General features: G+C 35.9%; 1 protein-coding gene across 3 annotated transcripts in view; it reads right to left on the reverse strand.

Moving 5' to 3' along the window:
* Positions 1-2,399: 2,399 nt before the first annotated feature.
* TAB2 (TGF-beta activated kinase 1 (MAP3K7) binding protein 2) overlaps positions 2,400-26,524 on the reverse strand; it is a 65,683-nt gene continuing 41,558 nt past the window's right edge. For all 3 annotated transcript variants that reach the window (XM_044917439.1, XM_021693390.1, XM_021693392.1), the window contains exons 4-7: positions 15,155-15,315; positions 14,850-14,943; positions 13,475-13,555; positions 2,400-2,931 (exon numbers count right to left, since the gene is read on the reverse strand). In XM_044917439.1, coding sequence (XP_044773374.1) covers positions 2,789-2,931; positions 13,475-13,555; positions 14,850-14,943; positions 15,155-15,315 — 479 coding nt within the window. In that variant the 3' untranslated portion in view covers positions 2,400-2,788. The remainder of the gene's footprint in view (positions 2,932-13,474; positions 13,556-14,849; positions 14,944-15,154; positions 15,316-26,524) is intronic.

The raw sequence follows: 26,524 nt of genomic DNA on the forward strand, positions 1-26,524 counted from the left end.
TTTAAAAAAGTAAGTGGAAATTTTAAAAGAAAAATTAATTTTCGTATTTCCCACAAAAATCTGCAATACAACATGCGTCTTTGTAGGACGTATTAGTTATAATAGCAATACTGGCCACTGTGCTGTGAATATAAAAGTTTTCCTGAGAAGTCCAGGTTACATGAACTGCTAATTGCCCACCTCACCTTTAAATATAGAGAATGTCAGCACCCAAGGATAATTAGTGATGAGAAACAGAAGTCTATCGTTCTGAGGTTCTTCGTACCTGTAATTCTATTTTAGTGCAATAATTCCTGAAGGTGGTTTCCAGACCACCAGCCTCATATTCCTTGGCAAAGAATATTTCTGTCCCACTAAGTTTAAAAGACCAACGGAGGCAAGGCAGGGCTTTCCACAGTTATAACAAAGAAATCAGTGAATGCTACTTTGCCGTTTTCAAGCTCAGAAAAGCTGAGTGATGTTTTCTGAAAATTCTTAATATAAAGGTTCTCTCCAAAAGAAGCACCACTGAGATCCCCAGCACCTACACATTATGGAATAAAACAGATCTTAACTGAATGACTCCCCAGGCCAAATGGCCCAAGATATCCTGTTTTCAACGAGGTAAACTTTAAAACCCCCAAAAGAAACTAAAGGAAAAGCAGTAACTATGAAAAAGCAACATTCATTATTTTTGGCTCAGTTTGAAACACGGTCGCTCTCTTTCATTAGTTAAAAAGCTTGGGGGAACTGAGAACAATAATCCAAGAAATGCAGCTGAATGCCATGATGTCACGAGAAGACTCTAGAGAAGAATGAGTTTTCTCTGATTTCAATTAGCTATCAAATGTGCTGCTGGGGTATAAATTGTCTTCTATCCCACAAACTTTAAAAACAAGTCACAAAATCCACATTAGAATATAAGTTTTTTAATTTTTATAAATAACTTATCTGTTACAAAGATAGTTTACCCAGCTAAATCACAAAACCATCAACTCAAGATATCCAAATTACGTTTTATTAATAAAACAAGTAAAAACTGATTTATCAATCTTCACATAGAACTGCAGATGAAGCTGAAAAACAAGGCCTAGTTTTAAAACAAAATGCATCAAATGTAAGGGCTTTGGGTCTATGGTCTAATTAACTAGGATTGTCATATTTCTTCCCATATACAAGATGCAAAGCCCGGAAGTCAAGGCTTTGACATTCATATAGATCACCTGTAATAATCCTGCTTATTTAAAAAATATCCATTTGCAGACATTTACAATGGGTGACAGTCAACATTATCTCCTACCTTTTGCTATATTTCAGCACTTCCCTTAGCCCCATTCTAAGCACTGATATATAATTTCATAATTCTGTTTTTTAAATGCATACTGTTATTTCTTTTTCTTGATTTCATTTAGTTATATACATTCCCGATCATCTGAATATTTATTTTCCTTATAAAAATATATCATCAAAATAAAGAGATGCTTGAGGTTGCTTCAGTGTTCAAGTTTGCTTTTCTTTTTTCCAGCTTTCCTTCAGTTGTCCTAAATATGACTAGCCTCGTTTTATAAATACACATGATACTGCCACCAAGTCAGGTTTAGAAATGGACTGCCCCGACAGTAAAGCAATTACGCTTCTCCCCACACCAGGGCTGTAGGTTCTGCTGCTGTGGCTGGTTTTGAAAACTGTACTTTCCCCATAGTAATCTCTTGTGACAGTTCTGTGGGACACCAGGCAGATGAAGCAAGCTTAACCTTGTTGCTCTGTCAGTGGGTTAAAAATACCTTTCGTTTTAAGCTTCCCTGTGGAAGATCAGTGTGCTGTGTGACCCACTGCTGAAGTTGGCAGATATAGTGTGACTTAGAGAGACGCAAGTCTTGTAGTACATTTCCTGCAAGTCAGTGTGCAGCATCCCCACGTCTTCACAGAACATCGGCACTCATGAGGACAGAGTAGAGTAAGTAGAGGAAAGTTATTTTGTGCATAGTTTCATTGCATTAATGCTTTTTTATTTTAAGGCATTGCTTCTCTCAGGTAAGGCTTAAAAAGGGACATGATCGTGCTTAATCACTAAAAGGAGAAAAGAAAATTAGTTAACAAAAGACTATTACACTATACATATAGAAATATAAGAAAATAATAAAGAAATCACTGAAAGCAGACTCGAGAGATCTGTACAGTAGGAAAAGCTTTGGGATATCTCACTGCACGTTTGTACAGACAACGCATGCTGCTTTCCTTTTCATCTTTAGACCCCAGATGCTGGCTTCACAGAGTGGAGACGTTTCAGGGAAGACAAAGACGAGGCCACGAGTACCACAGATTCATGAAGTTCTTCCCCTACTCATTGGCACCGTGCGGCAGCAAACAGTTTTTAAATAGTTACATCTTGTTCCTTTTCTTCATGTTTGTAGTGTTTCACCGAAAGCTTTAAAAAAAAAAGCCATCGTTCTATTCCTTCCTCCTGTCAAAATTCAGTAGTGACATGAGGGGGAAAAGGTCCTGGGCACACCTAGGCATTAGTATATTGAGAGTTATCCACAATGGGCTACTGGTAACACTGTACGTGCTTAGGCAGCAGGCAACCGGCTCTCTCAGCAGATCCCCTTTCATGTGATGAATTTCAACTGCCCATGACATTAGACTGAGGTATCACTAGCTCTGTGGGCTGACATTTAACATTAGCACAACACCATCTCGTCACACCTTCAATTTGACAAAATCCTATGTAGCAGTGAAACTTTTCCCCTGATGACAGACTCGTTTCTTGAACTTCCAATGTGGTTTTAGAGCTACAGGGCCTTTTGGCTCAGAAATGCCTTGGCATCTCACACTGTTCACAGCGGATTAAGGCTGGATGGTTCAAAAAAGTACAGGCGGTACAATTCCACTGAGCCCCCTCATCATCTTCTGTGTCTTGAGTCTTTGGTGTTTTGACGGTAGACCTTTGATCTGTAAGGAAGCAAATGAATTGTCTTAGAAGCAAAAAAAAATGGCAAAGTCATAAATGACTGGCAATGTGAAGCACCATCTGGACTGCACAGCACGGAGCAGCCTGTTAACCAAATGACACGTGCGCTCGGGTCCCCCACCTCCAGCAAGCCGGTGCTTCTCTGCTGGGGAACACCAACACGGACACGATGGCATCACCTCACTGTCTCCTTTAGGGGGAGGAGAGCGTCATTTTCTCCAGTTGAGAACCGGAGAAAAGGGAAATCAATTCATAGGGGACCCAACAGCAAAGATTCCCGTAATGTCATTGCAGGACTGTGAAAAGGTGTCCTACCACCATACTGACAGTGAGCCTGTGTCTCATTAAAGTTAGATTTGCGTTCCCCACTGAAGAAGTACTTATATTTCTGTTTTCTACCAGGAATGGACATTTTTGTCAAATGTTCCCTGTTTGCTAAAAATGTAAGCCGTGAACACCACAAATAAAAACAGAAAGATGAGCTAATTTCTAAAAACCTTAACTATATATCAACAATAGATTTGGAGAAGCAAATCAGTGTAAAGATTCTACCACTCTTTATTTCTCAGTTTATTTTAAAACCATATTTATTACAGAACACTTAGAAAGAACACTAGATTGAGGGCTGCGAGAATGGAGTTCCGGAGCTGGCTCTGCTGCTCACTCATGACTTCTCTGTTCTGTGATCTTAGATAAACCCACATACCGTTCAGGTCTGAACTCTCCTATAAAGTGAAGCCACTGCAGCCTTAAGAGGCCAATGTTCTAGAGTGTTTGAAAGGATTAATGTATGTTAAATATAAGGAATAATTACATTCCTTCAAGGCTGTGTCTAAGATGAAATTACATTTATGAAACTACTTTTTTTTGAGGGGGGATCCCATTAGAAATTTAGGATAATATTCCTACAAATTAGTTTGGGGAGGCTTAAAGTAAAAGGAGCATGCATTGTTGGAGCTCTCTTGTCAAGGTTTACAATATAAAGATTCAAACTATGTTAAAACACTGTATACTAATTTGCAAATTCCACCTACTCTACTGAGTTGGTAACTAAATGGTATCTTTTCTGATAATTTAAAAGATAAACTTACTGTATCTAGTAGGCAAAATAGAGGAAATCAAGCTTTTATAACAAATCTAAAATAATTAAGTGATGTTTGGTATTCTGCCCTCTTTATTTTTTAAAATATATATTTTAAAGATTTTATTTGAGAGAAAGAGCACGTGTGCATGTGCACACAACTGGGGGGGTGGGAGACAGAGAAGGAGACTCCCCGTTGAGCAGGAAGCCCAACTTGGGGCTCTTGGTGCTCGATCCCAGGACCTGATCCCAGGACCCGGAGATCAACGACCTGAACCGAAGGCAGACGCTTAACCGACAGAGCCACCCAGTCGGTCCTGCCCCCCTTTAGCAGCATCTTATTTACTGATTAGTCTTTTTTTTTTTTTTAAATATTTTATTTACTTATTCATGAGAGTCAGAGAGAGAGAGAGAGAGAGAGAGGCAGAGGCAGAGGGAGAAGCAGGCTCCCCGCCTAGCAGGAAGCCTGATGTGGGACTCGATCCCAGGATCCTGGGATCATGACCTGAGCCGAAGGCAGACGCTTAACCATCTGAGCCACCCAGGCGCCCCATCTTATTTACTGATTAGTCTTAAGGAACACTTTATTGCAAAACTATCAACTTTAGGCATTGGTCATAATTTTTAGGCATCATGACACTTTTTGCCACATTCAAGAGCAACTTGAGAATGCTATTTATAGAACAAATACTTTCTTTAATTGGGTAATATAATTGAGTAATAAATTTTCTTTATATTGAGTAATTTAAAAATATCTAAGGCTTATGTAAGTTAAAATATTTGAAAAATTGAGGATCTGACAATACTAGGTAATATTTCTTAAACCACATTAAAATAAATACTTAAAGGGGCGCCTGGGTGGCTCAGTCGTTAAGCATCTGCCTTCGGCTCGGGTCGTGGTCCCAGCATCCTGGGATCGAGCCCTGCATCAGGCACCCTGCTCGGCGGGAAGCCTGCTTCTCCCTCTCCCACTCCCCCTGCTTGTGTTCCCTCTCTCGCTGTGTCTCTCTGTCAAATAAACAAAATCTTTAAAAAAAAAAAAAAGTTAAAATTTTGACTTTTTACCATAGAAAATGATTTTACACTTCATACCTGGGAAACATTTTATCGAATGATTGTTTTAATCTGGGGATCCACCCTACTTAATAGAATTTTGGTCTCACTTAGGTGTTAGAAAACATTCCCACCTGACACATTTAAAAAACTTTGTCTATCCTTTTTAACTACAAACGTTTTTAGGAAAGTGGACTATTTGTATTAACACTTTAATCTATTATTAAATACTAGCACCTTCTTCGTTATTTAAGTAGTATCTAAGGTAATCAACAGGGGACCTACATTTTTTTTTTTTAAATGAAAAATCTCCAATGGTTTTCTTATATCTGCACAATTGCATTTGGTACTTAAACTTACAAATCTTTTTATTAGAAGTATTTGGAAACCAGAATTTAAAGAGGAAGTTAGACTGCAAAGGATGGCTTGTGATTTCCACACTAATTTTAGCTGTTAAAAACAAAACAAAACAAAACACTGCAGTGTAAAGCAGAAGTGCAAAATTTTTTCTAACTAAATAAATCTCTATAAATGAAACTAATAATTCTCTATTTTAGCTGAAGGCAAAAATGTTTGATTCTCTATTTCTCCAAAATAGCATAAATAGATAGAAGCACACAAAAGCTTCTATCTTTTGTGAGAAAACTTTTAATAGATTTTTTCTTTTTTCCCTTTTTTTGGGTAATAATTGCCATATTTCATATTTGACATATTATAAACTTTTTAAATTGTAGTATAGTTGACATACAATGTTATATTAGTTTCAGGTGTACTGCAGAGTGATTCAACAATTTTATACATTATACAATGCTCACCACGATGTAGTTACTATGTCACCGTACAGAGTTATTATAATATTGACTATATGCCCTATGCTGTACCTTTCATCCCTGTGAATTACCTATTTTATAACTGGAAGTCTGTACTGCTTACTCCCCTTCACCTATTTTGCTCATCTCTTCCTACCCCAGTTACCATTAGTTTGTTCTCTGCGTTTATTAGTTTCCATCTGTTTTGTTGTGTTTGTGTTTTTTGGATTCCACATGTAAGTGAAATCATATGGTATATTATCTCTCTTATTTCACTTAGCATAATACTGTCTAGGTTCATCCATGCTGTTAAGAATGGCAAGATTTCATTCTTCATTATGGCCGAATAATATTCCATTGCGTGCGCACACACCCCACATCTTCTTTATTCATTCATTTATCAATGGACACTTAGGTTGCTTCCGTGTTTTGGTTATTGTAAATAATGCTGCAATAAACACAGGCATGCATGTATCTTTTCAAGCTAGTGTTTTCATTTTCTTTGGGTAAATACCCAGCAGTGGAATTACTGGACTGTGTGGGATTTCTAATTTTTGAGGAACTTCCATACTGTTTTCCATAGCAGCTACACAAATTTAAATTCCCACAAACAGTACACAAGGATTCCCTTTTTCTCCATATCCTCATCAATACTTGTTATTCCTTGTCTTTTTTTAATTAAGTTTAAAATTTTTGTCTTTTTGATACTAGCCACTCTGACTGGTGTGAGGTGATATCTCATTGTAGTTTTGAGATTGACATTTCCCTCATGATGAGTGATACTGAGCATCTTTTCATGTTGCCATCTGCATGTCTTCGCTGGAAAAATGTCTATTCAGGTCCTCTGCCCATTTAAAAATTGGATTATTTGGGGTTTTTTTTGGTGTTGAGTTGTATGAGTTCTTTATATATTTAAAATATTAATCTCTTATCAGATATATCGTTTGTGAATTATCTTCTCCCATTCAGTAGTTGCCTGTTTGTTTTGTTGATGATTTCCTTGCTGTGCAAAAGCTTTTTAGTTTGATAATTGCTTTTGTTTTCCTTGCCTGAGGAGACATATCTAGAAAAATGTCCCTAAGGCCAATGTCCAAGAGATGACTGCCTGTGTTTTAAGAGTTTTATGGTTTCAGGTCTTACATATAGGTCTTTAATCCATTTTGAGCTTATTTTTGTGTATGATATAAATGGTCCAGTTTCATTCTTTTGCCTGTAGCAGTCTAATATTCTCAATTTATTGAAGAGACTTTTTTTTTTCTCCATTGTATATTCTTGCCTTTGTTTTAAATTAATTGATGGGCACTCTATTCTGTTTCATTGGTCTATGTGTCTATTTTTGTGCCAGTACCATATCTTGAAATCTGGGATTGTGATACTTCCAGCTTTGTCCTTTCTCAAGGTTGCTTTGGCTGTTTGGGGTCTTTTGGGTTCCATGCAAATTTTAGGCTTATTCTAGTTCTGTGAAAAATACCATTGGTATTTTGGTAGGGACTACATTGAATCTCAATGTAGATTGCTTTGGTAGTACAGACATTTAACAGTATCAATTCTTGCAATTCATGAGCATGGTGTATCTTTCCATTTGTTTATGTTGTCTTCAATTTCTTTCATCAATGTCTTATAGTTTTCAGAGTACAGGTATTTTTCCTCCTTGGTTAAATTTATTCACAGGTATTTTAGTTTTCTTTGATACAACTATGAATGGGATTGTTCTCTTAATTTCTCTTCTGCTACACTGTTGTTAGTGTATAGAAATGCAACAGACTACTGCATATTAATTTTGTATATATAATAAAATTCAACTTCACTGAATTCATTTATTAGTTCTAATAGTTTTTTTGGTGGAGTCTTCAGGGTTTTCTATATATAGTATCATGTCATCTGCAAATAGTGACAGTTTTACTCTTTATCAATTTGGGTACTTTCCTTTTTCTTGTCTGATTGTTGCAGCTAGGAACTACCAGTTGAATAAATGTTGAATAAAAATGGCAAAAGTGGGCATCCTTGTCTTGCTCCTGATCTTAGAGGAAAAGCTTTCAGTTTTTCACCAATGATTATAATGTTAGCTACCGGTCTGTCATATATGGCCTTTATTTTGTTGAGGTATGTTCCCTACAAACCCACTTTGTTGAGTTTTTATCATGAAGAGATGTTGAGTTTTGTCAAATGCTTTTTCTGCATCACATTGTTAATGTGGTGTATCATGCTGATTGATTTGTAGATATTAAGCCATCCCTGCATCCCTGGAATAAATCCCACTTGATTGTGGCGAATGAGTGTATTGTTGAATTGCATTTGCTAATATTTTGTTGAAGATTTTTTGCATCTATGTTCATTTGGGATACTGGCCTGTAATTTTCTTTTTTTTGTAGTGTCTTTGTCTGGTTTTGTTTATCAGGGTAATGCTGGCCCTAAAGAACAAATTTGGAAGTTTTCCTTCCTCCTATTTTTTGGAATAGTTTGAGAAGGATACTAACTCTTCTTTGAATGTTTGGCAGAATTCACCTGTGGAGCCATCTGGTCCTGGACTTTGGTTTGTTAAGAGTTTTTTGATTCTGGATTCAATTTTGTTACTAGTAATCGGTCTGTTCAGATTTTCTGTTTCTTCCTGATTCAGTCCTGGAATAGTGTTTATTTCTAGGAATTTATCCATTTCTTCTAGGTTGTTGAAATCCTGGCATAAAACTTTTCATAATCCTTTGTAACACTGTAGTGTTGGTTGTTACTTCTCTTTCATTTCTGATTTTATTTATTTGAGCCCTCTCTTTTTTCCTGATGTGTCTGGTTAAAGGTTTATCAATTTTGCTTATGTTTTCAAAGAACTAGATCTTGGTTTCATTGCTCTTTTCTATTTTTCTTAGACTCTATTTTGTTTATTTCTACTCTGATCTTTATTATTTCCTTTCTTCCACTAACTTTGGGATTTGTTCTTTTTCTAGTTCTTGTAGGTGTAAAGTTAGATTATCTGAGATTTTTCTTGTTTCTTGAGGTAGGCCTCTATCACCATAAACTTCCCTCTTAGTACTACTTTTACTGCATTCAAAAGAATTTGAACCTGTGCTTCCATTTTCATTTGTCTCCAGGTTTTTCCTCTGTGATTTCTTCACTGATGCATTGGGTTGTTTAGTATGTTGTTCAGCCTCCACATATTTGTGTGTTTTCCCAATTGTTCCCTTGTAATGACTTCTAGTTTTATAGCATTGTGGTTGGAAAGATGCTGGACATGATTTCAGTCTTCTTAAGTTCATTGAGACTTGTTCTGTGGCCTAACATGTGATCTATCCTGGAGAATGTCCCATGTGTACTTGACAATATGTATTCTGCTGTTTTTGGATGAAATGTTCTCTATTTATCTGTTAAGTCCATGTATTCTAATGGGTTGCTCATAAGCCACTGTTTCCTTTTTTTTTCTGTGTGGAAGATCTCTCCATTGATATAAGTGTACTGTTAAAGTTCCCTACTATTATTGTATTACTGTCAATTTTTCTCTTTATGTCTGTTAATATTTGCTTCATATATTTAGGTCCTCCTTTGTTGGGTGCATAAATATTTACAATTGTAATATCCTTTTGTTGATCTCTTTATCATTACATAATGCCCTTTTTTTGTCTCGTTAGTCTTTGTTTTAAAGTCTACTTTGTCTGATATAAGTACTACCCAGTTTGTTTGCTTCTATTTGCATGTTTTTTTCCATCCCTTTCTTTTCAGTCAGTATCTTTAGGTCTGAAGTGAGTCTCTCGTAGGGAGCCTATAAATGGGCCTTGCTATTTTACCATCCAGTCACCCTATCTCTTTTGACGGGAGGATTCAGACCATTTACATTTAAATTTTTTTTTTTTTTTTAAGATTTATTATTTGAGAGAGAGTGAGCGAGGGCGAGCACACAGAGGGAGAGGGAGAGGGAGAAGCAGACTCCCCACTGAGCAGGGAGCCCGATATCTGAGCCGAAGGCAGACGCTTAACCGACTGAGCCACCCAGGCGCCTAGACCATTTACATTTAAAGTAAAGTATCAGTAGATAGGTATGTACTTATTGCCATTTTGTTGTTTTCTGGTTGTTTCTGTAGTTCTTCTGTGTTCCTTTCTTGTGCTGATGACTTTCTTTAATGTTATGCTTAGATTCCTTTCTCTTTATTTTTTGTGTATCTATTATAGGTTTTTGGTTGGTGGTTACCATTAAGTTCATATGTAACACCCTAAGTATATAGCAGTCCATATGAAGTTGATGATCCCTGCAGTAAAAACACATTCTAAAAGCACTACATTTTTACTTTCTCCTCTATGTTTTATGTATAATGTCATATTTTATGTCTTTTTATTTTGTGAGTCCCTTAACTAATTTTTTTTTTTTTTAGATATAGCTGATTTTACTACTTTTGTCTTTTAACCCTTCATACTAAGCTTTATAAGCAACTGATCAACTATCTTTACACCATATGTTTGCTCTCACCTGGGAAATTTTTTCATTTCATTATTTTCTTATTTCTAGTTATGGCCTTTTCTTGTCCCTTTAACATTTCTTATGAGGCTGGATTAGTGGTGATGAACTCTAACTTTTGTTTGTCTGGGAAATTCTAGCTCTCCAATTCTAAATGATAATCTTGCCAAGTAGTATGTTGGTTGTAGGTTTTTTCCTCTCGCACTTTGAATATATCATGCCACTCCCTTCTGGCTGCAGTTTCTGTCCCAAAATCAGCTGACAGTCTCATGGGGTTCTTCCTTATATATAACTAGTTCCTGTTCTCTTACTGCTTTTTAAGATTGTCTATCTTTAATATTTGACATTTTATCTTGGTGTGGTCCTATCTGGGCTCATTTTATTTGGGACTCTCTGTGCTTCCTGAACCTGGATGTATGTTTCCTTTCCCAGGTTAGGAAAGTTTTCAACTATCATCTCTTAAAGTAAGTTTCTGCCCCTTTCTTTCTCTCTCCTCCTTCTGAGACCTCTGTAACGTGAATGTTATTATTCTTAATGTCCCAGAGATCCCTTAACCTATCCTCATTTTTTAATATTCCTTTTTCTTTTTGCTGTTCAGCTCGGGTGCCTTCCATTACCCTGGCTCTAGATGGTTGATCCGTTCTTCTGCATCCTCTAATCTGCTGCTGATTCCCTCTAGTGTATTTTTCATTTCACTAATTGTATTCTTCAGCTCTGATTCTTTTTATATTTTATATCTCTTAGGTTCTCACTGAACTCACCCACTTGTCTCTCAAGTTTGATGAGCATCTTTATGACCATTACTTTGAATTCTTTATCAAGTAGATTGTTTATTTCTGTTTCATTTAGTTCTTTTTCTGAATTTTTTTGTTTGTTTGGAGCACATTCCTCTCTCTCATTTTGTTTGACTTTCTGTATTTGTTTCTATGAATTAGGCAACAGAGCTACCTCTCCCAGTCATGAAGGAGAGGCTCTGTGTAGGAATGTCCCTGTATAGACTACATGTGCCTGGCAGCTCTGGCTGGCTGGTGGTAGCTGTAACAAGTGTGAGCTGAGTCCTAGGGTACGCCATGCAGGGATGCCCTGGTAGGATGGCTGGAGCTGTAGTGGGTATAGGCTGAGCATGCACTAGTGTGCGCTGCACTGTGGGCCACCTTGCTGGGATGGCCGGAGCTCAGGTGGGCACAGGTGCAGGGGGCTCTTTTGGAAGAATGGCTGGAGCTGACAGAGGGGAAGAGGTGCAATTCTTGCTGAGAGGGCAGGCTGGCTAGAGTGGCTAGACTCTGCTCCCATTTATGCTATCAAGGAGGTGGGACAAAGTAAACATAGCGCTTTGCACTTCTGACCCCAGAGAGAGTTCCAGCAGTTTTCCCACCATTTGGTAGATACCCTAGAGTTGGTATATGGGTTTTCTTCACTTATATTCTAGTTGCCCTTTATTTTATTTTTTAAAAAGATTTTTATTTATTTATTTGAGAGAGAGAGTAGGGGTGGGGCAGAGGGAGAGGGAGAAGACGACTCCTCACTGAGCAGGGAGCCCAGTGTGGAGCTTAATCCTAGGACCCCAGGACCATGACCGAACTGAAGGCAGACGCTTAACTGACTGAGCCACCCCGGCACCCCACTAGTTGCCCTTTAAATCACAGCTTTTTTGTGGGGGGTGGGCAAATCTGTGCATGGGTCCCTCAATGCTCTCTCTCCCCTCTGCAGTTCACAGTGTAGGGGGTGGGGGTCCCATGGTTACTGTGTCTCCATCTCTCCTTCCAATCTCTATGTGGTCCTTCTATCCTTTGTTGTGCAAAAGCTGTTCAATCAGCCCTCAGTGCTTCAGGAGGAATTGCTCTATATGTAGGTGTAGATATGGTATGTCCATGGGAAGAGGTGAGTTTAGGTTCTTCCTATGACACCATCTTGGATCCCTTCCCTTGACACACTAAATTTAAGGAAAGGCTTCCATCTGTGCGTTCTACTGTTCTACCTTTCCTTACTTTTTATCTCCATGAAAAATTTCAAATTTATATAGAGAGAATAGTAAAATAAACCCTCATGTTCTTATCCTGCTTCAAATTGTCAAGACCAATCTTATTTCATCTATTCTCCACCTACCCTCCATCTATATACTCCTTCCTACACTCAACACATAAGTACTGGATTATGCTGAAGTAAAACAGGAATCTTTTTATAAGAAAAATTCTAGTTTTTGAGAGACTGAAAAGGTTATATTAAAGCAACTCATTCAGAGTCTGGAAATACCCACTTCGCTTATTTTAAGGAGCTAGGCTATGCCATTGTTTTCTTTATTCCTTTACTCAATTAACATCCAAATGGCATCCAGTATTTTAACCACTGCTTACTGTGACAAATGCCCTAATCTCACTTTGGCTCTGCTGTAATAATAGTTCACTGCATTCCAGCTAACTATGTTTAGGAACATTTAAATTAAAAAACAAACAAACAAACAAACAAACCCATGAAGATACAGTTAGTCCTAATCACTTTATATTTAAACAAAAATGAGGGAGTGAGGAGAAAAGGATACTGAGACTGTGCAAAGTCTTTTAACGAACCAAAGAGTTAGTAACATACCTATTCTTTCTTGTTCTCATTTCTCTCTATATTTTAATTCCTAGAGTAAAAAAATCCACACACATATTTTGACATACCTTAGTTTCACGTGCATACAAATCTGATTATCAATGATATAAAATGATAGTAGGTAATAATTTTCAAAAATCATTCGTTTGAAATTCAGAGTATTGTGATTATACAGAATTATGCATAAATTAAACAGAAGGCTCACGAAAAATAAATTTTCCTAAGGTATTGTTCTCATCAGTTACCTAAATTTTAAAGAGTACAGATTTTTGCACCTGATTATTTTTTCCTAAGACTTGCTATTTTAGGAGTATATAATGAATCCTAAGGACATGCATATTACTTTTAAAGAGCTAAGTACATTAGACTTTTGCATCCTCCCCCATCCCCAGCATTTAAGTGAAAATAAGCAACTATCTTCCTAATGAATTCATCCACGAATGCCAAAGTTTGAAGCACTTCTAGAGTGGAAGGTTGCTAAAAACAGAATTTTCTAAAATCTTGCTTTTTAAAATGTAATGGTTTTCACACTTAATGAGTACACTAACCTTTGGGTTTTGGTGGCACAGGACCTACAAATCCAATATTGTCATAAAAGTTATGAATAGCGCTGGGATTAAAATGTGGTCCTGAAATATATAAAAAGTAAATATATCAATGTTTATAGCTCAAAAATATTTAATTTTATTTTTTAAAAAGCTAATATTTTCTTTCTAAAAAAGATCACAGTATAAATAGAAGAAATGCTTTTATTTATTTTGCACCTCTAATCTTAAATTACATGTAAAGATGTCAAAACAGCTGAGGTAGGTATAATACAGTACTCACAACAGAAGTCTAAGTGGTAAATGGAGGAAGAGGTCAAATTAAACTGTTAGTAACACAGTAACAGAATTACAACTAGACCACTGTTCTATGTGACAAGTTAAAATAACTTAAAATTTAACAATTTAAAATATAATTTCAAATGATCAAACATGGTCTTAAGCAACTAAATACCTTGGCCCCAAATAAGTATTAAAAACCTTGCACTAATTTAATATAATGGTTCAGATGACAAAAGGAACAAGTTCAAGAACTGTAGTTGCTAGACCAATACTTTTAAACTATGGCATCTTCAGTGAATGTTTCAAGATACATGATTTATTAAGGTTTTAAAAGAAAATACAACATTATAATCTTTCAGTTTGATGGACTTTCGGCACACACTTAAAAGAGTAATTAAGGACTTCTTTTTTGTTGGCTTCCTTCTCTTATCCTGTCTTTTCTATTTCATATATTTCTATTATTTCCCTAACTTCAGAATTAGGTGTAAGTTATAAAATTTCCTTTTAGTTGTCTGTGGAACTGAATTAAATTGTCAAGATTTTTTGCTACAATAACCAAGTACTGCTTATCACTAATAGCTCAAGCTTCCTAATAAGCTATCATTGTTCTAAAAAATGTATAAGCCATATTTTTATTCCCTTCTCTCTTTTATCAATTAAGATAGTGCCATTAGGGTGGGGATGTCTTTTAGCTATGATCTTAAAAGCATGATTCTTGAAAGGTAAAAGGAAAGAAGGGAAATAGGAAAAAGACATGAGTACCTATATTTTAACCTTATTAAATATTATACATGCTACTAATATATTACAGCAATACTTTTGACAATACAGCCATACTAATCATATTGTCTTTCCTTAACATGAGACTAAAGCAGGTTTGAATAATACAAATTTTATCAAATTATTCATAAACCAAATACATAGTTTCTTCTGGAAGAGGGGGCAGGGAGAAAAACCCAATAGTTTTTTAGTACTTTCTGGCTCCAAAGTCAAATCTGAGACAATAAGATTATAACTGATAAGTTTGTTTTCAGCCACAGGAAAAGAGTTGATAAATTAATACAATGATTTCAGTTGAAAATGCACTGAACTTTACCTCGGGCTTGAAAAAGATCAATTTCTTTGGTTAAGCAGTCAATGTCAATCTGGAGTTGTCTATTACAACTTCTCAACTGCTGCATTTCTTCGAGCTGAAAAATAATTCCATGTGAGAAGGATCTACGTTGAATTCTCTTGTCATTAGTTAAGAAAGAGTGGAGTTTGGCAGGGGAGGGTAAGGGCAAAGAAACAAGTGTGAATTAAGAGCATTTCTAGAAAACCAGATCAACCTTTTACACTTATGACAGACTGCCTATTCTCATGTTCAAGCACAGAGGTCACAAGAGTTATAGAAAGACTTACTGAAGGTATTTGGGATATGGAATTTGATCTTTTCAGGCGCCTTCTAGTGAGATTATTTTCCATTTCATTGACCTCAGATTTTAGTTTATCCAGCTTTTTCTTTTGAATCTCAAGTTCTCTTTGAAGTCGTTCCATTCTGGCCTTCTGGTGTACCAACAGAGCTGCAACACATATTAGTAAACATGAGGACCCACCCACTTTAGTCAATTAACCTTTAAGCAGCCTTGGTAAAACAAAACAAGTAAATATTTCTGCTACAAACAAGAGCATGTCAAGATACCTTAAAACAAACTATTCTGAGTATAAATGTTTACAGTTTCAAAATTTTTAACTTGAAAATTATTTTAATTATTCAAGCAGACAAATGTTGCTACTTGTTTAAAATATTTTTTAAAAAGTGTTCAGATAAACTCACTTTATGGCTAAGGACAGTATTTTTAGTAGCCTATTACTTCTCTGAAGTAATAGGTAGTAGTCTAGTCAACTAATCTACTAACTATTATTTAATTCACATCTGACCCTCTGAAAGGATAAGAAGCCTGACGTGTTTGGACTCTGCATAAGGTATTCTAATATGGACACTTTATAGACATTTCACAAGGGAATGTGGGTTAAGCTAAATCCATTCTGATGTATGCAACAAATAAAACAGACTGATTTCAATCCACATGAATGTTAACATTAAATTGTTAATTTTTTTTTAAGAGAGAAAGAATGCAACCATGTGAGCAGGGGTGGGGGAGGAGAGGAGGCAGAGGGAGAGAGAGAATATTAAGTAGGTTCCACACTCAGTACAGAGCCCAATGTGGGGCTCAATCGCAAGACCCCAAGATCATGACCCTAGCCAAAATCAAGAGTTGGACACTTGGGGCACCTGGGTGGCTCAGTCGTTAAGCGTCTGCCTTCGGCTCGGGTCATGATCCCCGGGTCCAGGGATCGAGCCCTGCATAGGGCTCTCTGCTCCGCGGAAGCCTGCTTCTCCCTCTCCCACTCCCCCTGCTTGTGTTCCCTCTCTCGCTGTGTCTCTCTCTGTCAAATAAATAAATAAAATCTTAAAAAAAAAAAAAAAAAAGAGTTGGACACTTACCCAACTGAGCTACCCAGGCTCTCCAAATTGTGAAAAATCACAAAGTAAAAATGATACCACTTAGAGAAATCACTTATATTTTATGAAAATATTTTCCTAAGATTTGTTTTTGTTTTTTTTTAGAAAGAGAGAGAGAGAGCACAGGGTAGGGAGGGGCAGAGGGAGAGGGAGAGAATCTTAAGCAGGCTCCATGCTCAGCGCAGAGCATGACATGGACCTCGATCTCACGACCCTGAGGATCATGATCTGAGCTGAAATCAAGAGTTGGATGCTTAACCGACACCCAGGTGTCCTTATTTTCCTAAGATTTTTAAAGAAAGAAATTATGCAATCAATCTTATAGCATGAATGATAAACTGCTTAGGAAACCTTATTAAGCCATAAAAATCAGTGTATGTTCTTGTGATTAATCCTTGGACAATGTAGGCCTCTTTTTTAGTATACTGAACTGGAAGTGAGGATACCTGTATCTACTTCTATAAAAAGTCAGCGTGGGATGATTTTACCATGAGAAAACAGGTGGATTTAGAAAAGTACAATTAACAACCTTTAAAAATGAAAACTAGTTATTAAAATGTAAAACTCAAGTAGATTAAACAGATTAGGTTAATGCTGAACAGTCAGATGAATCTAAAAAATAAGAAAAAGGCTATGGCATATTAAGGTATATTTGGGCCATTCAATCTAGTAATGTATTCTAGAACCAGAATTAGGGTATGGAGTGGGAGAGGCTGTTAGGCTCAAGTACTTAAAAACTAACCTTAAATAGTAGATAATTTTTCCCAACAAAATCTGACACTGTTATAATCCATAGATGCTTCCCTCTGTAATTCTCCTTTCTTATTTATTAGAAAAAATAAATACTAGGGCATAAATTAACCTTTCTCCCATTTTAATATATATTATGTGACTGCAGAGAGGTGTTTTTGGAGATAAACATGTTCCTGGTTGAAAACTCGCTGTGTCTTTGTTACTTTCCTATCAAGCTTGTTTTGTCAAGCTTTAATCAATTTGGCTTATTTATCTGAACTGCAGTTTTATCCCTCTATTTCCAAAATATAAGAATTCTACATTAGGGTTTGTTCATTCTTCTAAAAGAAGATGAGGATGTGGGCTGTTATTTTTTGAGTGGGACACAAAGAGAAGAAAAGCTGGAGGCAGGACTGCAGTAAGAATGAAGGACAAGGCAAAGGAAGATGAAGAATAATATACTTCCCTTCATTTCTAAACTCCAAGCATCTACCAACAATGTGTCTCAAGTGGCATTACTTAGAAATTTGTTCGAATTTGTGATTTTATTTAAAAGTAGCATTTCTTAAAATTAATACTCAAGATTTTCTCCCTAATGACTAAATTCAATATTCTCTAATGACTAAATGATGGTTTATATTTATGCTGAAATTATAAAACAAGATATACATTTGTGGTACTATTCAATATTATATTATGAAGCAGGGATCAGAACAGATTTCCCGAGAAACTGAAATCCAACTTATAACACATCTGAGTGATCAAAATTTATATTGTGAGGGCAAAGAGAGAACCTCAGGGTGAGAAATTATTATGACAATTATCCCAGGCTAGTGATTTCCTTGGAGTGCCTGGCAGAAGCAAATGCAAACTGCTCTGTCAACCCACTTCCACTACCAGGGAGCTATTACTATGGGATCCATACAGAAAAAATCTCAATGAAGAGAAGCTCTCAATAGAAAAGTATGACCAAAAAAGAAAATGATCTACCATGAGAATCAGTGGCCCAGAAAGAGCCCCCCAAACTTAAACTAAAAGGTAGCTTACAGAATAGGAAAAGATATTTGCAAATGGTGTATATGATAAAGGGTTAGTATCTAAAAACTACAATGAACTTATAAAACTCAACACCCAAAAAACAAATAATTCATCCAGTTAAGAAATGGGCAGAAGACATGAATAGACATTTTTCCAAAGAAGACATCCAGATGGCTAACAGACACATGAAAAGATGCTCAACATCACTCATCATCAGGAAAATACAAATCAAACCACATTGAGATACCACCCCCACACCTGTCAGAATGGCTAAAACTAACACAGGAAACAACAGATGTTGGGGAGGATGCAAAGAAAGGGGAACCCTCTTACACTGTTGCTGGGAATGCAAACTGGTGCAGTCACTCTGGAAAACAGAATGGAAGTTCCTCAAAAAGGTAGAACTGCCCTACAATCCAGCAAATTGCACTAGTAGGTATTTACCCAAAGGATACAAAAATACAGATTCGAAGGGGGTACATGCACCCTGATGTTTAAAGCGCATTATCAACAATAGCCAAACTATGGAAAGAACCCAAGTGTCCATCGACTATTGAATGGATAAAGAAGCTGTGGTATATATATATGTATGTGTACACACACACACACACACACACACACACACACACACACACGGAATATTACTCAGCCATCAAAAAGAATGAAATCTTGCCTTTTGCAATGATTTGGATGGAGCTAGAGTGGATATGCTAAGCAAAATAAGTCAGTCAGAGAAAGACAAATACCATATTTCACTTAATGTGGAATTTAGGAAACAAACAGATGAACATATGAGAGAGAAGAGGGTAGTAAAAAAGAGAGAGAAAGAGGGTAGCAAACCATAAGAGACCCTTAACTACAGAGAACAAACAGAGAAAGGCTGATGGAGGGAGGTAGGTGGGGGATGGGCTAAGTGGGTGATGGGCATTAAGGAGGGCATTTGTGATGAGCACTGGGTGTTGTATGTAAGTGATGAATCACTAAATTCTACTCCTGAAGCCAATATTACACTATGTATTAAACTAATAGAATTTAAATAAAAATGCGGGAAGAAAAAAAAAAGGAAAAGTACCACAAACAACCTCTAGAAATGAAAAATAGTCAGTGAAATGAAAAAGTCAAACAGATTAAGCAGCAGATTAGACATAGTCAAAGACACAGTTAGTGACCTGGAAGATAAATCTAAGATCATTACCCAGACACATAGAGATAAAGCGACAGCAAACATGAAAGGGGTTAAAAAAATCTCACATAAATCTAAAAAGAAGTTCCAAAAGGAGACAACAGAGGCAAAGGAGGAGAGGCGAAATTCAAAGAGATGCTTGCTGAAAATTTTCCAAAACTAAAGAAATAACAGAATCCAGAAGATCATGGCATAATTTGATCTAACTAGATTATCAGAGCATGGATGAATAAATACATTTTTAGATAAAGTTTGGGGGAATCTATCAACCACAGATTGCTGCTGAAAGAACTACTAAAGATGTTTTTGGTAAGAAGGAAATTAATACAAAAGGGAAGAATAGATGGATAAATCCAAATAAAGTTCTAACTCTAAAACAAAGGAGAAAGACCACGGCAGTGGGTGGGGTGGCATAAATTGCTTAGAAAAAAGTAAAACTGAAACATCAGAAAATAACAAGAAACTGGAAATATGAAGATCAGAGAAGCATTTTTTTTTTTTTTTAAGATTTTATTTATTTATTTGAGAGAGAGAGAATGAGAGAGAACACATGAGAGGAGATAGGGTCAGAGGGCAAAGCAGACTCCCTGCCGAGCAGGGAGCCCGATGCGGGACTCGATCCAGGGACTCCAGGATCATGACCTGAGCCGAAGGCAGTCGCTTAACCAACTGAGCCACCCAGGCGCCCGATCAGAGAAGCATTCTAAGGTCTTAAAAGTATTTAGGAAGAATACTCTCAAATGTTGCTAAACCAAATATACATGTTAGGGGCGCGTGGCTGGCTCAGTCAGTGGGGCATGTGACTCTTGATCTTGGGGTTGTTGAGTTCAAGCCCCATGTTGGGTGTGGAGCCTACTTAAAAAAAAAAATACACACACACACACACGTTAAGTATTTAGGAATCACTACTAGAGAAAGCTAAATAGAATGCAGTTTCTAAATTAAAAGACCAAACAAAAGGAGAAATAATAAAGATCTGATTAAACTTAGATGGCAGGAAAGGAAGAAAAAAGAAATAGAAAATAAAAAAATTATGACAAGAATAATTCCAAATATATCAGTAATCACAACTGCAATTTAGTTAAATGTATTTGTTTAGATACAAGAGATTTGCACATTAGATTTTTAAAATTTAGCTATATGCTGTTCATAAGAAACACATTTAAAACAATTCACTCACACATGCTTTTAATATATCGAGAGCCTACTTGTGAAATCAATGAACAGGCAAAAATCCTTGCCCTTGTGGAGCTTACATTATAGAGGTAGGAGAGATGGGTATGTGTGTGTGTGTGCATGCAAGAACAAGGCTCTAAACAAGTGGTCAGCAGACTATGGACCACTGGACAAAAACGGCCCACTGTCTGTTCTGTGAAAACAGTTTTACTGGAGTACAGCCAAGCTCACTTGTTTACTTATTGTCTGTGGCTGTTTTTGTGTTACAAGAGCAGAACTGAATAGCTGTGACAGAAATTGCATGGCTTGCAAAATCATACATAGTTTATTTACTATTTGGCCCTCTATCAGATCATGTGGAGACTTGATCATATTAGGAAGTTTGAGTAAAAAGGGACCCATCGTAGCACAGAAAGGTCAGGAGTAAAGGACTAAAGTAAAATATTTTGCGCTTCGGGTACCACTCTCAGAGACACAAAGTAAGAGCAGCCAATTGCTGGGGATATTCAACGTTTGTGGTACACTAAAGGCAGTATCAAAACCTGAACCCAGCTCCGCTCTTGACTAAACAGACCCAGCCCTTTAATAACCCGCAGAAAAGAGATGTGTTCTTGTTTCTGGGTGTAAATACTACTTATCCTAGTCTCTTCTGGTTTGTTTGTTTGTTTTTTTTTTTTACGCACAGTAATTGGCATTCAACAAGAAATCATGAGACACACAGAAAAGCAAGAGAAAAATCCAACTTATCACCAAGAGATATGGCAATCAATAGAACCATACTAAAAGATGACCCAGATGCTAGAACCACCTGACAGGGAATTTAAAAATAACTGTGATTAATATGTTAAAGGATCTAGTTAAAAAGGTGGACAACAGGCAGGAACAAAGAGATAATTTGAGAAATGGAAATTATAAAAAAGAGTCAAATGCTAGAAGGTAAATACGGCATCAGAGATAAAGAATTCCTTCAACAGACTTACCAGCACACTGGACACAGAAGACTCAGTGAACCTGAAAGACAGAAATTACCCAAACCACAAAGATAAAAGTGAAAAAAAGAACAAAGCATCCAAGAGATGCAGGAAATATCAAACAGTCTAATATACATGTATTCAGTGAAAAACAAGTCAGAAGAAATATCTGAAGAGATAATGGGTAAATATCTGATAAAATTAAGGAAAGACAATAAATCACAGATCAAAGAAGCCCAGAGATCTTCAAGTAGTATTAAAACAAAACAAACTAGACATATAGTCAAACTACTAAAAACCAAAGATACAAAGAAAATCTTGAAGGCCACTAGACAAGTGTTTTTTCTTCTCTTTCTTTCTTTTTTTTTTTTAAAGATTTATTTATTTTAGAAAGAGAGAGAGAGCGCATGTATGCGATTTGGAGGGGGACAGAGGAAGAGGGAGAGAGAGAATCCTCAAGTAGACTCCCTGCTGAGTGCAGAGCCTGACAGGGAGTTTGATCCCAGGACCCAGAGATCACGACCTATGCTGAAATCAAAAGCCAGCCACCCAACTGAGTGACCAGGTGCCCCACTAGACAAGTCTTGAAAGTGACATACCAGGTGAATATAAAATTGAAATAAAGCAAGTGTAGTAATACTCATTTCAGAAAAAAAAGCTGACTTTAGGGCAAAATATGTTATGAGATAAAAAGGCTTCTTTACTTAATGAAAAAAGGGTGGGGGGGGGAAGCTAGATCCAACTTAGTTTTGAAAACCATAGAAGAACATTCAAATTTATTTTCCAATGAAGGCATCTCAGAACATACATTCCAGGACAGGGGCTGAACACTCCCAGTCACAGAGAGCTCCATCAGTAATCCCCAATATGATATTTTCAATGTTTCTATCAAAATAGGAAAGTAAACCACAGAGTTGAGAGCTACACAGAAGAACAATATTAGCAGGAGATATCCTTTAACAACAGGCAGAAATCTGATTCAAAAAAGACTTAAGAGAAAAGAAGGAGCCAGAGCTGCTGAAGGTTGTGGGATATTTTGAAGTTAAAGAGTAAATTCTTCAAAATGTTTCTGAAATAAGAAAAATACTACATCCCTGGGAATTTACAAAGAGAGGAGTTTTTACAATGGCTAAAGATATGGCCTGCCTTTGGAAAATGGCAAGATATATCCTATGATTAGACTGAAGCCCTAAAGTAAAATACTGTGAATCCATGGTCTCAGAATTTATGAGATTTCTTTCCAGTGAAAACAAACTCTTAGAGCAGAGCTATAATGACTATATTACTTAGAAATGACAAATGTAATTTACAGACTATTCAGGATTTCTTAAGTATGTCTGTTAATTATAAAATAAAAAGTGCTCTGAAGATAGTAGGAAAGAGGTATGACCCTCTATTTCTTAGCAATTCTTTCTTCTAAGTGCCTGGATTTTTATGTGTCTAGTTCACTTTCATTTGTGGCTTGAGATTTTTAGATAGAAATCTGAGAAAGATGAATGACAAAGAAAAGAGGGGTGTCAAGGTGAATCACTATGAAAATACAGCTAGAGCCAATGAACTCTTTTTCTCTAGTTGTGGTCTCCCAATTTTAACCTTTACCATATAAACCATATACAGTACGTATCCATTAAGAACCATTATTAGACTCAAAATGAAGAAACATAATTACAGTGTTTTTATAAAGACACTTTTGCTCTGAATCAGGCTCCACCTAATGAGTTAGCTTTCAGTCCTTCATTCTTACATATGAACCAATAGCCATGGATCACAATACATTTCAGGAACACCTGACATGTAAAAGATCTAGATAAAGAGAAAGACTAAAACCAGATTAAGCACAGATAATTCAGGAGATAGACAAAAACTTAAATCCTAATTAGCTTCATTAAGAGATCTGAGATATTCATACACCCATAAAACAATCTCTCTGAGAAAGGAATTAGAGAACTGGCTCTTAGAAATTAAAAACATTATTGCTGAAATGAAAATTTCATACATGGGTTGGAACAAAAATTAAGGAAGTATACTCAATTACAGAATAAGAACGATAAGGAGGTAGAATATTTGAGGATATAATGATGGGAAATAGAAGGCTGGTCTAGGATGTCAAATAGCTGAATAAGAGAGGTTCTAGAAAGAGACAATGGAGAAACTGGGAATCAGGAGGGGATTTCCAGAACTGAAGGGAGACACTAGCCTTTAAACTGAAGGAGTTCACTGAATGTGGAACAAGGATAATTTAAAGAAAAACCTAAACCTAGATAATAATTGTGTCTATATATAGAAGATACATATATATTTTATATCTATTATAAAATGTTATGTATTTATTATTTATATATCTGTTATATATAATATATAGATGTTAAATATATTTTATAATATACAGATGTTATAAAATATATATAAATGTATGTATATAAGTATGTATACCTTGATAAAATAGTATCATCATATACGAGTAAACTATAATAAGGCATCGGTAAAGACTGTGCTTTAATTTTATTTGTGATATTTGCCTTGTAACAGTATTTCATTCAGCCAAAAGTACATTAATTAAATTTTTACTATTCTGGAATCCAAGATTTTCTGGATTGGATGTGGAGCCCAGTGCAGGGCTTGAACTTACAACCCTGAGATGAAGACCTGGGCTGAAGAGTCAGATGCTTTAACCAACTGAGCCACCCAGGCACTCCCAAGATAATTGTAATAGTAAAGGAGCTTAAGTTAATTTCTATACTACCTGTTCAAAGGGCATTAAATAATACCATGAGTAAAGTGTGAAGGAAGGAAACAAAGTTGAACTATTTCAAGAGATTATATTTTATTACTTTGTATTTATAAATCAGTATCCCACTAAAGGAGAAACTTTGTTAGATGAGTTCATTTCATTTCACACTTGGAAATATTCAGCATTTTAGATTTTTCATTAAGTACATCTCTCAACTAAACCTCAAGCTCCTTGAGAGTAAACACTGAATGCAATTTTGTACCACAGGGTATCTAGTATTAAACCCTGACAATTGTAGGCACTTGATAAATATCTGTTAAATGTAAAATAACGACAACAATTTGACTTTTAGTGAATGACAGAGTAAAATGCTAATTTTTGGTCCAAGAAATAGAAATATTGATAAAACAAAAACGTGAAATTTATTTTAGAGTCTCCTTGTTTAGTTTTAGTATTTATCACTTAGCACAACTGAATACATTTTGAAATATGGCAAGACTTTTAGGTTGCTCACAAGGCAGAAAGGTGGCTTTTTTTAGTATATGTGCTGCCGAAGAGAGCACGAAAGGTGGCTTTTTTTAGTATATGTGCTGCTGAAGCGAGCACGAAAGGTGGCTTTTTTTAATATGCTAGTTCTACCAAGGAAATAAAATAACTGATGTATTTAACATCTCGATCACACACTTTGTTTTCTAAACCTACCTATCCACTTTACCTTTGAAATACACAAAAAGGAAGGACGAATAATGGAGAAAAAAAAATTCAGTACCTTTTAAATCCTCTTTCAGTCAAAATTACATTTTAATAGATAAAGGTAATTTAAGCATGCAACTCCCTCTTGTGGTTGTTAAAATAAACATTAGTTAATTCGAATACTAGGGCCCTTAAACCACTCCTCTAGGCATTTTTTTTTAAGCCACAGTTTGAGAAAGCTTAGTCTTTACCCAGCTTTTGTCAACTTCCAGTGAACGATGGAAACAATTTCTTACTCAACTTTATTTGTAATTAGAAAAACACACTTCAAGTTTCAGATGGTGTTAGCTTTACTAATTTTAGGTATTTTATAGTGTAAATAACATCTGATTTCTCCAAAAGTTAAAAAAAAAGGGGGAGGATGCAGTGTGCATATTAAAAATACCTTTGCCACTGGAAAATGAACAGTTATTTATGGATACAAAGATCTTGGGCTTATTATAAAGAGAGAGAGAGAGAGAGAGAGGAATTTGCCATTGGAAACATAATAGGTATTTATTTCTAATGTCTTTTATACTTTTGTCTGTCGTGACAATTTTATATGCCTAAGTCAGATACATGCCTAAGTCACTGTACCTAACAAGGTACAATGTTAGCTTCTAAAATAAATCAGGACTTTTCTAGACTGTAACTGTTGACAGCAGGGGTATTTGTTTTATACGCCAATGTGTAATTATTGTCACTTATTTAGTGATGGAGTCACAAAGGATTCAGAGATGGCAATTACTCATTAAAGTAAACATCCTGATGTTTTCATCTATTTTGTCATTTTTAAGGAGAGTTTGAAATCAGATCTTTCAACAGTGCTGCAACTGGGCCTGTAATCTGGGCAAGAGAAATAACAAAACTATGAGGAATGATGCTTAACTCCTGTAATTATTTTTAAGAAACTTAAATTATTTATACTTCATATTAATAATAGGTGAGTATGAGGCTTCTGCTAGATAAACACCTTGTTGGCCTAATTTGTATATAAGTAAGATTCTAAATGCAATCTTATAGCATTAAGATATAGATACTGTCTAAAATTTTTGTGTTAGAGAAAAAGAAAACCAGGCCCTAGAGATACCAAAAGAGCCTCCAAGAAATACAACTGGATGAACCATTAAAGGAACTGGGGACATTTGTAGCTTAGAAAGGCTTATCCTTTTAAAGGGGTATATGGTAATTATTTTCAAGTTTTTGAAGGGTTGCCAGAGGAAAGAGAAATGAAGGCCAGTTCAATATAGTTTCAAAGAATATTGCTATAATTTAAGAGAAGATATGTGCAAGATTTCTGGTCTTTTGAAAACTTGGAATGTTGTGAAGGGCTAGTTTCTAAATAAGACATAAAACCCAGAAACCAGAAAGAAAAAAAAGACTTATCAAAGTCTGAATATATAAAAGTAAAAAATTATAAAACAAAAAAATTTATCAAGTTAAAAGTAATAAAAAAAACCCAGATATCCCACAACAGGCAAGTTCACAAAATACAAACGGCTTAAAAATTAATACATGAAAAGATGCTCAACCTCACTCATATTTAAAGATGCAAATTTTTAAAATCCAAAACAATACATTTTTGCCTACCAGACTGACAAAGATGTATTCTTTTTTTCAATCACCTACACAGTGATGAATAGAGGAGGGAAGAAGGAAAAGAACATTCTTATAAATGCTGCCAAAAGTGTTCCCTATTTAC

Source organism: Neomonachus schauinslandi, chromosome 8 (genome assembly GCF_002201575.2).
Source record: "Neomonachus schauinslandi chromosome 8, ASM220157v2, whole genome shotgun sequence".
Taxonomy (NCBI): Eukaryota; Metazoa; Chordata; class Mammalia; order Carnivora; family Phocidae; genus Neomonachus; species Neomonachus schauinslandi.